The sequence below is a fragment of the Pezoporus flaviventris genome, unplaced genomic scaffold (assembly GCF_033815535.1).
Source record: "Pezoporus flaviventris isolate CSIRO_AGI_PZ_B2104156 unplaced genomic scaffold, CSIRO_AGI_Pfla_v1 ptg000001l, whole genome shotgun sequence".
In the NCBI taxonomy this organism is placed as follows: domain Eukaryota; kingdom Metazoa; phylum Chordata; class Aves; order Psittaciformes; family Psittacidae; genus Pezoporus; species Pezoporus flaviventris.
The window spans coordinates 22,903,905-22,917,864 of record NW_026892549.1 but is presented as its reverse complement, the minus strand read 5'-3'; the positions used below and the strand labels follow the sequence as shown (position 1 = coordinate 22,917,864).

The 13,960-nt window shown below is 37.8% G+C and overlaps 1 protein-coding gene across 6 annotated transcripts in view; it reads right to left on the bottom strand.

The window, feature by feature from the left end:
- Nucleotides 1-13,960, bottom strand: part of CTNNA3 (catenin alpha 3) — a 513,803-nt gene extending 499,843 nt beyond the window's left edge. The window contains exons 1-3 of one of the 6 annotated variants that reach the window (XM_061448556.1): nt 13,729-13,960; nt 9,663-9,778; nt 284-390 (exon numbers count right to left, since the gene is read on the bottom strand). In XM_061448556.1, the coding sequence (XP_061304540.1) occupies nt 284-385 (102 nt within the window). In that variant the 5' untranslated portion in view covers nt 386-390; nt 9,663-9,778; nt 13,729-13,960. Of the gene's footprint in view, nt 1-283; nt 391-1,666; nt 1,818-5,190; nt 5,326-9,662; nt 9,779-13,572; nt 13,592-13,728 lie in introns of those variants that run through there. The other 5 variants (XM_061448569.1, XM_061448545.1, XM_061448578.1 and 2 more) reach the window with 5 other exon arrangements.

The following is a 13,960-nucleotide window of genomic DNA, read 5'->3' as shown; positions in this document are numbered from 1 at the left end:
CCAGTTAATACTTGAAATAGAACTGGAATATGTAGTGAAATTGCTCCTCCTAAAAAGTAAGTTTTATCAACAAACCTGAAAGCATTTTTGTAAATCCACCCAGTGCAGATGCAATTCTTTCCAAAATTCACATAAAGAAACTCACCTACAGATTTCAAGGCTTGTCTTTTACACCCTGTCCACTACTTGCAATACGAAACTTTTCATATGTTGGAAATCCATTTGCAGTGTATTTGACATTTGAACATGGTTATCCAATTTATTATTTGCAATACTAAACTACCTGAATTATCAATGGTTCCAGTAATTTCTCCACTGTAAAGGTCTGGATCTGCAGATCCCGAGGATCAATTTTCAGTTTAATGCTTGGCACTTTTGTTGACATTTCACCTAGGTACAAAAACAAACAAAAAAAAGAGATAAGCAACTATTAGCCACAACCACAAGTCTCACTGCCTCTATGCCTCTGTACAATCAGAGTATAGAGGTGGTTCCAGAACAGGCTTAGAATTTCAAGAGATTATTTTTTTCAGATTCCTCATTTCTAAATTGTGACAATACATGCAGATAACTCCATAAACTGTAAAATTACAGATTTAAAGTACATGTAATTCCTTGTCTTCTGTTCCAGAGAATTTACCATCTATTAAAAAAATACATACAGCTAATTGCATTAGAAGACCTTTGAATGTTAAGTTCTCTAGTAGTCAATAAAAAGAAGCTTTAAAGCCAAATTATACATTACATTATTGAATTAAAACAAAATCATTAACGCTATGTGTACAATACCTGTATCTTATCAGTTCCAAATTGCAATGGTCATAATAAACTCTTTAAGAACAAAAATACAGCAGCCCTTAAAAGTCCTGACAATTAATAGCAGGAGAAAGTGAAGCATTTAGTTATTTTATACCCTGCAATGACAAGTATTTTCTAAGTGTCAAGAAAGCCTATTACTGAAGTCAATAAGATGAAAGTAAAGCTAAGTAGTGTCTTTCAAGTGAATAAATCATTCATTAGGACCTTGATCGAAAGTCTGCTGATATTAAGGCTTTTCACTGAGTTCACTACGCCGTGGTTCAGGCCTTTAGCCACAGTGCAGTGTGTGTGTGCCAACTGAGTTATAACTGTGCTCTAGTAAGAATGCAACTGATTATTGTCCCAAAAATAAAAGACATTTTAAATTTTCCAGTAACTTAACTTCCCATAAAACAGCTCTGCAGAGCCCTTTTAGCCAATAAAGACTTCAGATACAAATATAATGGATATCTGTCCTTTTTAAGCAGGACTTATTACAACCATTGCTGCTGTATAATAAAGTAATAAGGTACTGCAATTGTGAAGGCTAAAGAGATACATTGTCACCTTCCAGTAAGCCTAGCATTGGTTTAATACAGGACAGTAGCTTTAGGGTTTCTATAGCAAGTGTGTAGAAATAGATCTGAATTGTTTATCACAGAATACTCATTTCACATTTCACTTGCAAGCAAAGATAATAAGAGCAATTACTGTATTTTACATATTTAACTTCTAGATAGTTGTACAAAACTCCAAGGAAGTAAAGCTTGAGACTCCCCAAATCACCAGTGTCAGCAGTTCTCTTTCTGCCCAATGAATCAGTAGGTAGGATACTCCCACGGTTTTGAAATACTCCAGTTTAACTTACCCCTCTGTTTGAAGGCAACTGAGCCTTCTCATCATTCACTATTTCAGAAACAAGTGGTGGCTCCTAGTCAGGAAAAGGACTGCAGCCCTTGTACTACTCGAATTGTTAATGTATGATGAAGTTGTAGCTATGCAAGTAAGTGTACAGATCACACCTATTATTCACAAAGCCACACTGCAACTGTTACAAAGTCCTTTGAGATGGATGACTCCATACCTTCTGCTGGTTCTGTTTTACTCAAGGTAAAATACTTTACTCACTGAGCTCAGATAAAAACAAGCTGAAAACACAGCAAAGCTGTAAAGGGTGGTACGTCTGGGCATGCCCCTAGAAGGCAAAGTACTTTGTTTCCAAACTTTGCTTAACTAATGTTTTCAGAATTTCAGACCCAGGATAACAACAAGCAACAGAAGACATCAAAATTCAATGAACTCAAAATATCCATGAGCACATCCAACACAATAAATGTCCTACTGAATCAGATCAAAAGTCCATCTAGCCCAGTATCTTTGTTATGATCAGGCTATCAACTCTTAACAATACACTGTATATGCAACAAAGCAAGAAATAAGGTAGGCTCTTTCCATCTGCTGTTTAGTAGAGGAATGACTAAGAGACAAATCCACAATCACCCAGAGGGCTTCCTACAACTACAGATTAGGTCATCATGAAAAAACACCACCACCTCACTTTTTCATTCTATGCAGAGTTATAATAACATCTTGGTGCAGAGACAAGCTCTGCAACAAGAGCTTAGTCTTACATCTCAGGCCAAAGACATACCCACTCTGTGCTCATACAAACAGTTGTGGGTTTTTTTCACTTTTTACCGAGAGTGATCCTTCCTGTTAATAGCCATTGGTTCTTCACATATGGAAACTAAAAACAAATGTGAAACCAATTTCTCGACCATCTAATTCTCTGGAAATACACTAAATATATAATGATGTAAGTACAGTCTGTAAACCACAAGAGCAAAAGGTCTAGTACAAAACGCAATCTCAATGGGACAACTGCACCATTTTATTGAACAACGAACATTCAGAAAGGTTGTGTGTCTGCAAAGTTGATGAAAATTCAGGCTTTCTTATAGCTACAGCTATAGAGTTATTTCCAGCAACATTTGTTTTACTAGCAAGACAGCTATCAGCGGCCTGGAAGCCAGGTTCCCACTGACATTCAGACCTACACACAATTTCTTGAATCAAAGCAAATATTAATGAGACCTCCTTTTTTAACCTGTTAAAGTAAACTTTCCTACAGCACTAATAACTTGCTCTGAAAGTCACAAATGTGTGTCACTGACATCCCTGGTCTCCTCAGCTTTAATTCCAAGCCACATTGGCTATTTAATAGCTTCTTAAACTGCCTCTCCCATAACAAAAGAACAACATACGGCCAATTCCACAGAGCTGGCAAACAGTGTACCATGTCTGTGCCTGTCAGCACAATGGTGCAGCCTATGAACATACAGCAGAGAAGCACCCACACTTCTGAAAAACTGCTTCTGCTGTGTCCACCCCTGAACCAAAAAGGCTTTTAATTAAAAAAAGGTATTCTACTCCAGCTCCACTGGGATGGCATCAAACCACATAATGTCACATCTTTGAAAAGACAGACTTTTTTTTTTTACTATCTGCAGTTAACTGGTTCTCTGAATCTTTGGTCAGCATTTCAATGAATCTGCCTTTTATTCATATTTAAAAAAAATATCTTTATGGTATTGCTGGTTCACAACCCTAGTATTTTACATTTTCACAAGCACCCGCGTACACAGGTACTACTGAAATCCATCACAACAGTTGCAAATAGAGGGTATTGACTATGGTGTGCTTTTTTTTTTCTGGTCAAGACATACATCAGTTGAAGGGGACATGTAAGAACTGGATGGAGACAGGACTTCATACCTCTGCTGAGATTTGAAGAAATCACTAGATGATTTTCATGTTACTTTTTCTGCAGATACACTCATGCTTTAACTTTGCAGTGGCTTCCCCTCAATTCCTTGATATAAGAGTATTAACTACTTTACTCAAAATTCAGGAATAAAAACTTTGCTGTTTACAGTAGGAGCTGCTCTCCATTTTCACAGCACAACTTCCTATACTACAGGTCGTCCACAGTGATCAGATCTGGTCAAATCTGGCTGATAAAAATATAATTGTAATTTTCTGTAGTAAGAGACTACTGTGCTCCAGAATCCTGAGCAGTTTCAAACTTGTGAAGCTTTACAAATCCAATTCTACTTCTGCAGATCTGAAAAAATGTGAGTACATGTGCTGTGACTTTCCCCTTTCTGAGTTTTGGGGTTATTTCGGGAGCTTTGAGGTTTGTTTTATAATCTTAGCATATTATCTAACATAAGCATTTTTATTCTTTGCTTGAGCCCTGGCTTGACAGGCTTTTGAACTAAGCAATAGCTTTTTAGCCTTGGGTCAGGGGCATAACTTACCATTAACTGAAAGTCAATTGCAAAAATAATTGTTTCTGAAATTTTCAATTATATGCTAAGGTATACATAACCTACTTAAGGGCTTACTTGCTGACTGGGCTCACTTGCTGATTCTAGCCTTTTTAGTTTTGGGGTTTGTTTGGTTGTGGGTTTGATTTTTTTTTTTAGAAAAATGTTAATGTGTCCTAAAGCAGCCAATTATGAAAACAAGCTTGCAAGCCAATGCAGTGAAAACTACAAACTCTTAAATTATCTTAACACCCTGACTGCATACTTCAAACTTATCAGGCTCTCCTTACTGTTATTTACCATACTAGCTAGTAAGTATTTATATAGGATTTTTTTTAATCAAGGGTAACAGGTGATTAAGAAAATATGTACTCAGTAAAGATTATTTGGGGAGGGGTTGCTGATATTTCCACTTAGAAAGTGAATTTGTGTCCTTCTAGATCTTCTTAATTAAGATGACAAATTTTTTTGGTGCTTGCCTCAGGAAAGTAAGAATTACATGCCATCTTTTTTTTTTTTTTTTAATACATATGTTTACTCCAGTATAATTTGCCCTCTAATTACAGTGGGGATCTTCATGGCAAGATATTTTGGTAAAAGACTGCTATAACCCCACACTCGGCTATATTAACCTTTACAGTAGGTGATTTCAGCACTGTAGACCAGTAGCTCTTACAACACTTAGGATGTTAAGCATGTGTCAGAAGATACAGTTGTGTCTCAGAACAGTCAGAAAAGCAGCCACTTGCACACTCCTACCAAGTGCTACAAACTTTAAGATAATGAGAATTTTGTCTTTTCAGCAGACGCATCCAAACTGAAACCGACGAGTGTTTTGGTGTAGGAAAAAAAAAGACACCAGAAAAACAAAGTCAGTATTCATTTGCAACACAATGTGAACACAGTACCTGCAGCTTTTAAACAATCTGTAAGTACACTGTATACAGGCATAGATAAACTAATTAGAAAGCAGAGCCAAATACATTCTGCATAAATTAGAAAGCATTAACTTTAGAATCCATTTCCTGCTAGATCATAAGAAAGCCAACAGCACATCACTCACCTATCCTAGAATATACACGGTCCATATTCAGCACTAAAACAACTGTCTATGTAATTTCCTTGTGTTAGGAACTACAGTACAACTGCTACGCCTCACTATTTGGCTTCTGAGGCATCTACAAGGGACTTTCTGACAAGCTCTCCAGTGTATTTCAGGATGACTGACAGGACACAGTGGCTGCTGGAGGGGTGGCAGGGGGATGGGCATCCTTAAAGCTATATACTAGAGCACAAAATATGTAAAAAAAATAAAATATAAACGCTTATGAGCAATTACAAGACATGAAATATGTCATTACTGATAGTTTTGGTACTTAGAATTTTCAGCACAGCTACTGTTTTCCCATCCATTCTGACTGTATGCCAGCTTCTGCCCCAAGGCAATGACTCAGTTTCAGACTTCTGAGCTGGACAGCAAAGAGATTCATAAGGCCGTCACCCAGTAACTTGGTACCAAATTTGTTTTCTTTATGCGGTTGGGTTCATTTTTTTCTATTATACATTACACTACACTGACATAAAATATATTATCCTATCAATTTCATAAAATGCACAGGCCTATTGCCTTCTAAAAAACAGGAAAGACAAGAAAAATATTAAACCAGTCTGGATTAGTATTTTTAAGCAAGGTACACATGGACAGGACACCTGAAGATTTCGAAGACATGAAAAATTGCTGAGTATATGTAACAGAGTATGCTTTAATATTTGTTCTTAATTTCAATATTTATTATACAGCTTCATTAACTGGTGCCAACACTGCTACAGAGTCAGTACATCAAGTGCAAATCACATTTTACAGAAGCCACAACAGTCACTGTGTTTTTAATCATCTAGCTGATAAACGAAGTAAGACATTCAGAATACTAAAATATACTAGTCCTGTTTGCAATACAACAGCATGGACTTTTTTTTTGTTTTATGCTTGAAGACTTGCTGTATTTTGTGGGCCAGATTACGCCCTGGTATAGACAGATACCTCTGACAGCTGGGAAGGATGTGGCCCATTTAACACCAAAGAAAACCTATAATGCACCTGCCAAATTCTTTAGATTTCCACACAAACCTGTCAGGTTCATTCTAATCATCCCAGATTTTATCACCTCTTATCACTAGTAACAGGAAACATGTCTGTTAATGCATAGACATCACAAAGGAAAAAAGAGCTGGAGAACTGAAGGCAGCACCAAAATTTGAATCTGTTAGTATTCACTGAAGACTACCTTTGTTCAAACACGTTTTACATTTAGGAATTTAGATACGCAGTGAAGTAACCAGAAGATCATTTTTAATGCTGAGAGGGAAAAAAAAAAACAAACCCGAAAAAAAAACAAAAAAACCCCACATTTTTTTCTCTTACATTCCCTTTCACTTGCCTCTGTGTCTACTACAGTACTTTTTCAACCCACTGGCCAAATTCAACCACATTCTGAAAAGTAGCTGAAAATCCCAAGGACACAAGATTTTCACCAAGTTCTTCAGCATCCTTCTCAGCATAAACAGTGTCATATGTCATCCCTTACACCGAATCTACCATGGAAAAAAACATAGTGTAAGCCCTGTGCTTACTGGATGCTGGAAACTCCATATGGCAAGGAACAGGTTATGACTCACCTAATGGCATGGAAACCTTTAACTAAGGTTTCTGGAAAAAAGTTTGAGATGGGTGAAAGTATTACAACTCAATGAACTTGTGTCATGCAGACTTTCTGATATCTAGTGATATAACAAATTAAGACAATATTCATAACATGCTCTCTTCCTTAACAGTCATCTCTACTTTTTCTACAGCATATTTCATCAAAGCACTTTTTCAGGCAGAGGCCATTTTCCAAAATCACATAAGGAAATACAGTCATAGAGGAAAAATTATTTACTTAAGATCACACAAAATGCCAGTGGCAGAAATCAGGGATGGCGTGCTGGGATACAAACATCTGGTCAGTAGACTACCTTATTCACACCTTAACTGGGGCCAATAAGCAGGCTAAGGATTACCAGATACAATTTAGAAATATAAGACTATTATCTCACCTTTCATACTCAGGTCAAAGTTACCCAGATGCTAGCACTTTGTCATAATAAGGTCAGTTAATGAATTCTTCTCCCTTAAACATACTATCACAATCACTGCCTTGGTTGAATGCATACACACACTGATAAATTCTAGATGTTCCATCAGAGGTGTGAATTCTATGGCCTACAGCTACAGAGCTTTTGGCTTTGCACTAGCATGCCAGACTCTGCCTTTTAACCAATACCTATCCTGCTTGTTTTAGAAATGCTTTGCCAATCTTATCTTAACACTTCTTCCAGGTATTTTTTTGGAGGTACTGTAGCTTTTGGTCTCAGAACTGTAGCTGTAATATTTAAAATACTGAAAAAGCATTTGCTTCAAAAAAGACAAAAGAAGACAGAGGTGTGAAGTAATATGGCAGCATTTCATTCAAAATTGAAAGGTTTTCATTAATACTCTTTAGACCCATTTCAAATTCTTAAAGAAAAATTCTTTCACATGAATCTCTGTGATTCACCACATGCACGTTGAGCACAGAACAAGGATCCCTCTCTATTTAAGTGACATAAAGTTCCTACATGGATGGCTATCCTGCGCTGGTAACAACAGGTTAAGAGGTCTGGCTCCAAGCCCTTCCTTTTGTTATCACTTTTAAAGTGTTCCTATCTCTATTCAGAACCAGAGACTCTGTTTAAATAAAGTTCAAGTTGACCTTCCACTAAAAATAGGATTTGTTCAACTCATTAAAAAAATGGACAAGAAAAATATCAACCAAGAGCTACTAAAAGGATTTTAAATTTTATTTTTATTAAATGCAGTCTCCTCATTTCCCCTTTTTGTTATTTGCTGAGGGTTACCTATTGCAACATTATACTACACTGTTTTGCTTAATAAATGTCTTAGTTGCAATGAGTTAAAACCCATGGTTTTCCCTTTTCTTTTTAGAGCTGCTACTCTTGAAAACTTATTTTGTAGTTTCATACCTATGCATTACCCCAGGATGTGTCACCATTACATACCACTTTATGTAACTATTTTCAAATTGACACAAAGGTTTGCATTATTTTTGTCCAGTGACCCCAACAGTATAACCCTTCTTCCCTGTTGTCTACAGACACATACAAAACAATCTCAAAATTAAAGGTAACAAATGTGACTGATACTTCTAGCGTATATATTAATCCTGAGAAATGCATGAAAACAAAAGAAATTTCTCAAACTGCATTGTTTTGGATGTAGCAGCTACTTAGCTAACACCTACAGAAGCACCATCAAAAATACAAGGAACAGGAAATACAGTATTTAAGCAAAACCATAATCCCACCATGTCACGCCTGTATACATGGCCAGACCTCTGACATGCAGATTAATTCTTCCAGTGGGGTTCCTGGTGCTGTATGCCACCCTATTTCCCCTATCAACTCAGACAACCAGTTTCAAATCAAAATGCATCTCAGAAGAAAAGGCCTACTTAGTTGATACATCATTTCTGGTAGAACAGCTTCAGAAATAAAGACTTCAGAAATAAAGACTTCAGAAATAAAGACTAAAGACATTCCTGCCCATTTATACATCTGCTCTCATTACAATTCAAAAGGACTTGGATAAAAAGCAGCCAATAAAAAAAAGAAAAAAAAAGATACAAAACAACCAAACACCAATCAAGAATAAAAAAAAAAACAAACAAAACCAAGTTTGTTTTGAGGTGGATTAGCTTCCTAAAATTAACCAACTGATTAGGAATAGGAGAGAACAGCAACAATTCATTACACTTTTTTTTCTAAATGCCTATCACCAGGCCTAATGCTTCACTGTTGGATGCCTTTTGGACTTCACTAGCTGTGAGCATAGTTCTTGTCTTTAATAAAAGGAATCCAAATGGATTTTACATAAAGAAAAATGTGTACATGAAGTTTTTTAAATATGTCAAGTGTTATATTGAACGTAACAGCCCTCCATTACTCCTCGCTCTTAAACAAGTGCCTTTCATATTTTAAAATCAAAAGTAATTGCATAAAATTTCCTTGTACAGTAATTCAGTATTCTAACATTGAGATGATAAATGTATATTTACAGGTACCTTCCTTGAATTATATGCAAAATCAAGTAAAGTACCAAGAGACAAGCTAAACTTTTTACAATAACAGCACCCATGAAACATTTATACTTCCTTTTCCAGTATTCCAACATGCTTTTTCATATTTGGAAAATAGGCAAACACATTGTACAACTTTGACTACTGGCTTCAAGTGACAAGTCCACTATGATTTAAAAATTTGCAGAACATAAAAAAAAAAAATGTTTAAAAGTTCTTTTTCTAGAAAGTTGGTTAAGAAAACTCAGCTTTTTAACTCAAACTTTTGAGCTAATTATTTGATTAAGCAACTATAGTTCCATTCATAGCTTCATGTACTTTCACTAAGTGGAAAATTCCCTGCATTCCTCTTCAACCTTACCTTTAGAATTGAGAATCTAACAAGAGATCCTAGAAACAGCTCCGTGAAGAACTTGATGCAGCTTGACTCCAGAGGCACTGACAGTGAGACAGCAAATGGTTCCTGTCATTCCTAGTCTCTGAGAAACACGGGGAGGGCTATACTGATTTGAGACCTCCTCCTAAATTGTTAATTCCTGTCTGGACTGACAAGTTGCTACTGAAAATACCACTTAAAAAACCCCAAGCTCATTCCTACACTTGCAAACACAGTTTGGCACTGAGCTTCTAGACCTTACATCATACGCCATTTAAGTCAATGGCAAAGGCCCCTGAAAAATCAATGAGGCTTAGTTCAAACATTAGAGAGGAAAGGGAAAGAAGGAAAGCAAAGGCCATTATTGTAAAACTCAGGTCAAATATAGTTGCAATGTACATATTACAAAAGTTCATATGAACCATGTTTTACATGACAACCTTCTTCATTTACCTTCTCAAAATATTCAAAATATATTTCTAGACAGACAACCCCACATTTATAAGACTTTCCACCAGGGCAGCCATTCGAGCAAGGGACATGAGTGAAGTTATAGCAAATTTGAGTACCCTTAAGTGTAGTATGCAAAAGCATTCATGTAAAAAAAATCTAGAAACTCTGAAAAGGCAGAGGTTGCTCACTACTTCTATCTATTCTGCTAGAGACTCTCCATTCTGCTGCTTAATATCTTAATGGTACTAAACCATTCAATCAGAAAAATTGTATAAACAGCATGTGTCAGGCTGAATTTTCTTTTTGGAAAATTTCAAGTGCAGCAATTTGGCTATTTTAGTTGATTTAGAGGTAAAAAGGGTAGATACAGCATGAAGGTTGAGGTAATCTGACACCAGCTAACACCACTGGAGAGGCTCAACTAGAAGGAAAGGAAGAGAAAGAAAGGAAAAAAAAGAGAGCTGAGCAATGGGCACACAGGTGACTACTCACAGGTGAGGCAAAAAAACCAAGCCTTGGACAAGCATAAGAGAGAGTACTGAAATAACTGGAGGGAATGAGGGAGAGGGGAGATCAATCACATTAGGCCCTATCATTCAGTGGCCAACAGATTTCAGTAGCATCTTCTGTGCTTGAAGCATAGAAGGAAAGATTTGAAAGGCAGATAAAATGTGTATACAGAAGATATTACAGATTTTGTTCCCCTGTAAAAGCATCGAATATTATTCACAGAATAAATATTATCCACAGAACAAATACTATTCACAGAAACTAAGCACACTTTCCCAGAGGATGCAATAATTTAATATGGGGAAATGTACCTACTATTGCCATATTAAACTTACAATTTTATTCAGAATTCATTCCTCAGAATTTTTCTCTGGGTTCAACCTTGAAACCTTCAACTCATGAATTCAGAAAGCATGAACAACAGTAGTCAGACCAGAAAGCTTCCAGAACAAGAGATTTGATTTTCTCGACACTATATTAAATCTGAGTGATAAAATGCAAGTCTAAATCTTACTAACTGCAGTTACAGTACTTCTCAGCATTTCTCAGCTCTCTTACTTCACAAATGCTATTTGAAGGTTAAGAACAAACAAAACCAGAATTCACTTAACTGAAAGACTGAATATAGGCAAGTGGAGTTATGCAGCTGATACCTATTTTTCAATCATTAAATCTTTGTAACTACATCAGTGCTTCATAAATTAAGCAAATTACTACAGTGGTGAAGAAAGATCCTCCTTATTTCAACAGGTACACTAAGGAGAGGTGTGAAAAATACTGGTTTTATTTAAAGTTCTTTGTTCTGGATTCAGTTGCTTAACCTAATCTGCTAGTGCCACCTTAGATACTGTAGGGCATTCATAATACAAGCCCCCAGGGCACTGTAGGTTTCCCAACAGACTTCAACTACATATGCCAGGGCTGGATATGAGGATGCTTTATGAAGCCCTATGTGTCTTAAAATGTCTCTAGATATGTATGCTCTGGCACCTGAATCATTCACAAGTTGTCTTTAGCTTAAAAAATAACCCCTCCTATTCATTTGTTGCTACAAAGCTTTTCTACTTGAATCTGGCTTTAATAGGTCACTTGTGAAGATCACCTGTGAAAGTGGCAGGCACATGTCATTAGAAGTTATGAAGTCATGCAGTGCCACTGCAAATATCACTGCAGCACCATTTCTTAAGCACCTTTAAAACGCTCCACACACAATATCTAAAAATATGTTAATGGTATAGGGTACTGTAAACTACTATATTACTGTACTTTTCTGTGGGGGGCAGAATGTATCAAAACTGTCAGAGACCATGGGAAGGAGGAACTACAGCAGGCAATTAAGAGTGACTTTTCAATAGATGATCCAGCTTGCGCTCTACCTCTGGGTCCGTGCCTCCATCCTCACACTTTTCCACTTTGGCTGTCTTCCAGATTTCCTTAACAGCCTTCATGTCACCTTGTCCATGCCTCTAACATCTGCTCTCTATTACCTAGTCACAACTACCTATAACTTCACATCTTGTGAAATTTAATCCTTTAACTTCTATACCTAGCCCATCTTTCACTACTAATTTCTTAATCTGTCACGCAGTGTTTTCCTGGACAATCCAATACAATGGCATCCACACAGAAAAAAATAAGCTCTCATCACAGAAATACCAGTCATTTTGCTGTGAAAACTACATTAAACTAATCACAAAATAACACTTGTTGGATTTTTTCCTCAACTCCCTTGTTCTACACTTATTTTAAAAACTATCTTTTTAGACAGACTATTTTTCCTTTGTTCAACTATTTTTCTCCTTTTCTGTTAAATCTAAGAACTTTACAAAATATATGATCATTGTTCAGGTACTTACAGAACTCAATAGCTTCTTCCAGGCCATAAACTTGCCAATTCCTCTGACAAATTGCAAGAACTCTATACACTGCAGTCATTTTATTCTCTCATACCAAGGTACTTTACTCTTGAACTTTCTAAAACACAATGCACCAACCAAGCTGCATAGCCACTAAGCAATATTAAAAGGTTTAACCCAACAGAGAAAAAGAAGCTAACAGCAAAAGGACTCAAAACCCTACTCCCAACCCTTCTTCCCCTCCATTTTTGTCCCCAATTTGTGATGATTGTTAAGGATTACTTCAAAAGCTCTGGTAACCTCTGAGCCGCAGTCAGAACAGCCAGATTTTGAACAAGGGTCTTGCCTCCCCAAACCACTGAAAATAATCACCTTGTCCCAAAAGACCCTGAAAGCACTTTCAAATTTTGCTGAGGGAGTTCCTGGAAAAGATATGTGTGTGATATGACAGAAACAGGGCAACAGAGGTGAGTGCATGCATCTCCCTGGAAAGTGGGCTGGCAAAACAGATGAAAGATGCTACACTAAAACACAGTTGTCAAAACCCCTATACGAAATATATTTTCACCTACTTAACATGCTCGTACCATTCATGCCACAGAAGTCAGTTTAAAATGCCAGAACAGCTCTGAGCAAAAAAAAGCAACCAGATCTGTAATACACCAGAGCACTACCATTGTATCTAGAAACACCTCTCTGAGACATTCTCTTTTCAGTAAGAAGGGATATTCATGTACCTCTTTTTGCCCCTAAGTGTCTTCCCAGTTTCTGTGTTGAGGGAACTGCCTCAACAGCCTGCTGCATACACACACTCCTGTTACAACCTGCATTCTAACATTCCCAGCTCCCTGTTTCCATCGCTCCCTTCTCCCACTCTCTGCTCCTTCTCCCACTCCCTGCTCCTTCTCTCCCTCCACAGGACACAGATGCTCTTGCCCTATACTTGGGGTAAGCTCGAAAACCCACGCGGGCTGAGGGTGGTCCGGAGGTGAAGGGAACTCACCTGCTGCCCTCTACTCCCCACGCTACTCTGCCCCGCCTCTCCCTGAACGGGAACAGAACACGGTCCACCTCACCCCGCCACAACGCTCAACCCGCGCCAAAGGCCGCGGTCCCGCCCCAACGGCTCTGCTCGCGCCACAGCCCCAGGACCGGGCACCCGCCCCAACGTCTGCCTTCCCTCGAGCTACTGACAGGCGTGCTGCGCGCTGCCTGTCGTTCTCCGTTTGTACCTTGACATGTAGTTTACAGAGGGGGTCTCACCCTCTTCATGTACCCGCTGCCCGCCGGCCTGGTGCTTCTTCGACGAAGTTTCTTCCTTTACACCGTGTGACAAACAGCTCTTGTTCTGCAGTGTGTTTGCAAACAAGAGAGCTGTCTCCTAAACACATTCGCGTGAAGATCTGACACCACAATGGGCATTGTGCAGTGCCGTGTTTGCTTCAGTAATCTGGAACATGCTAA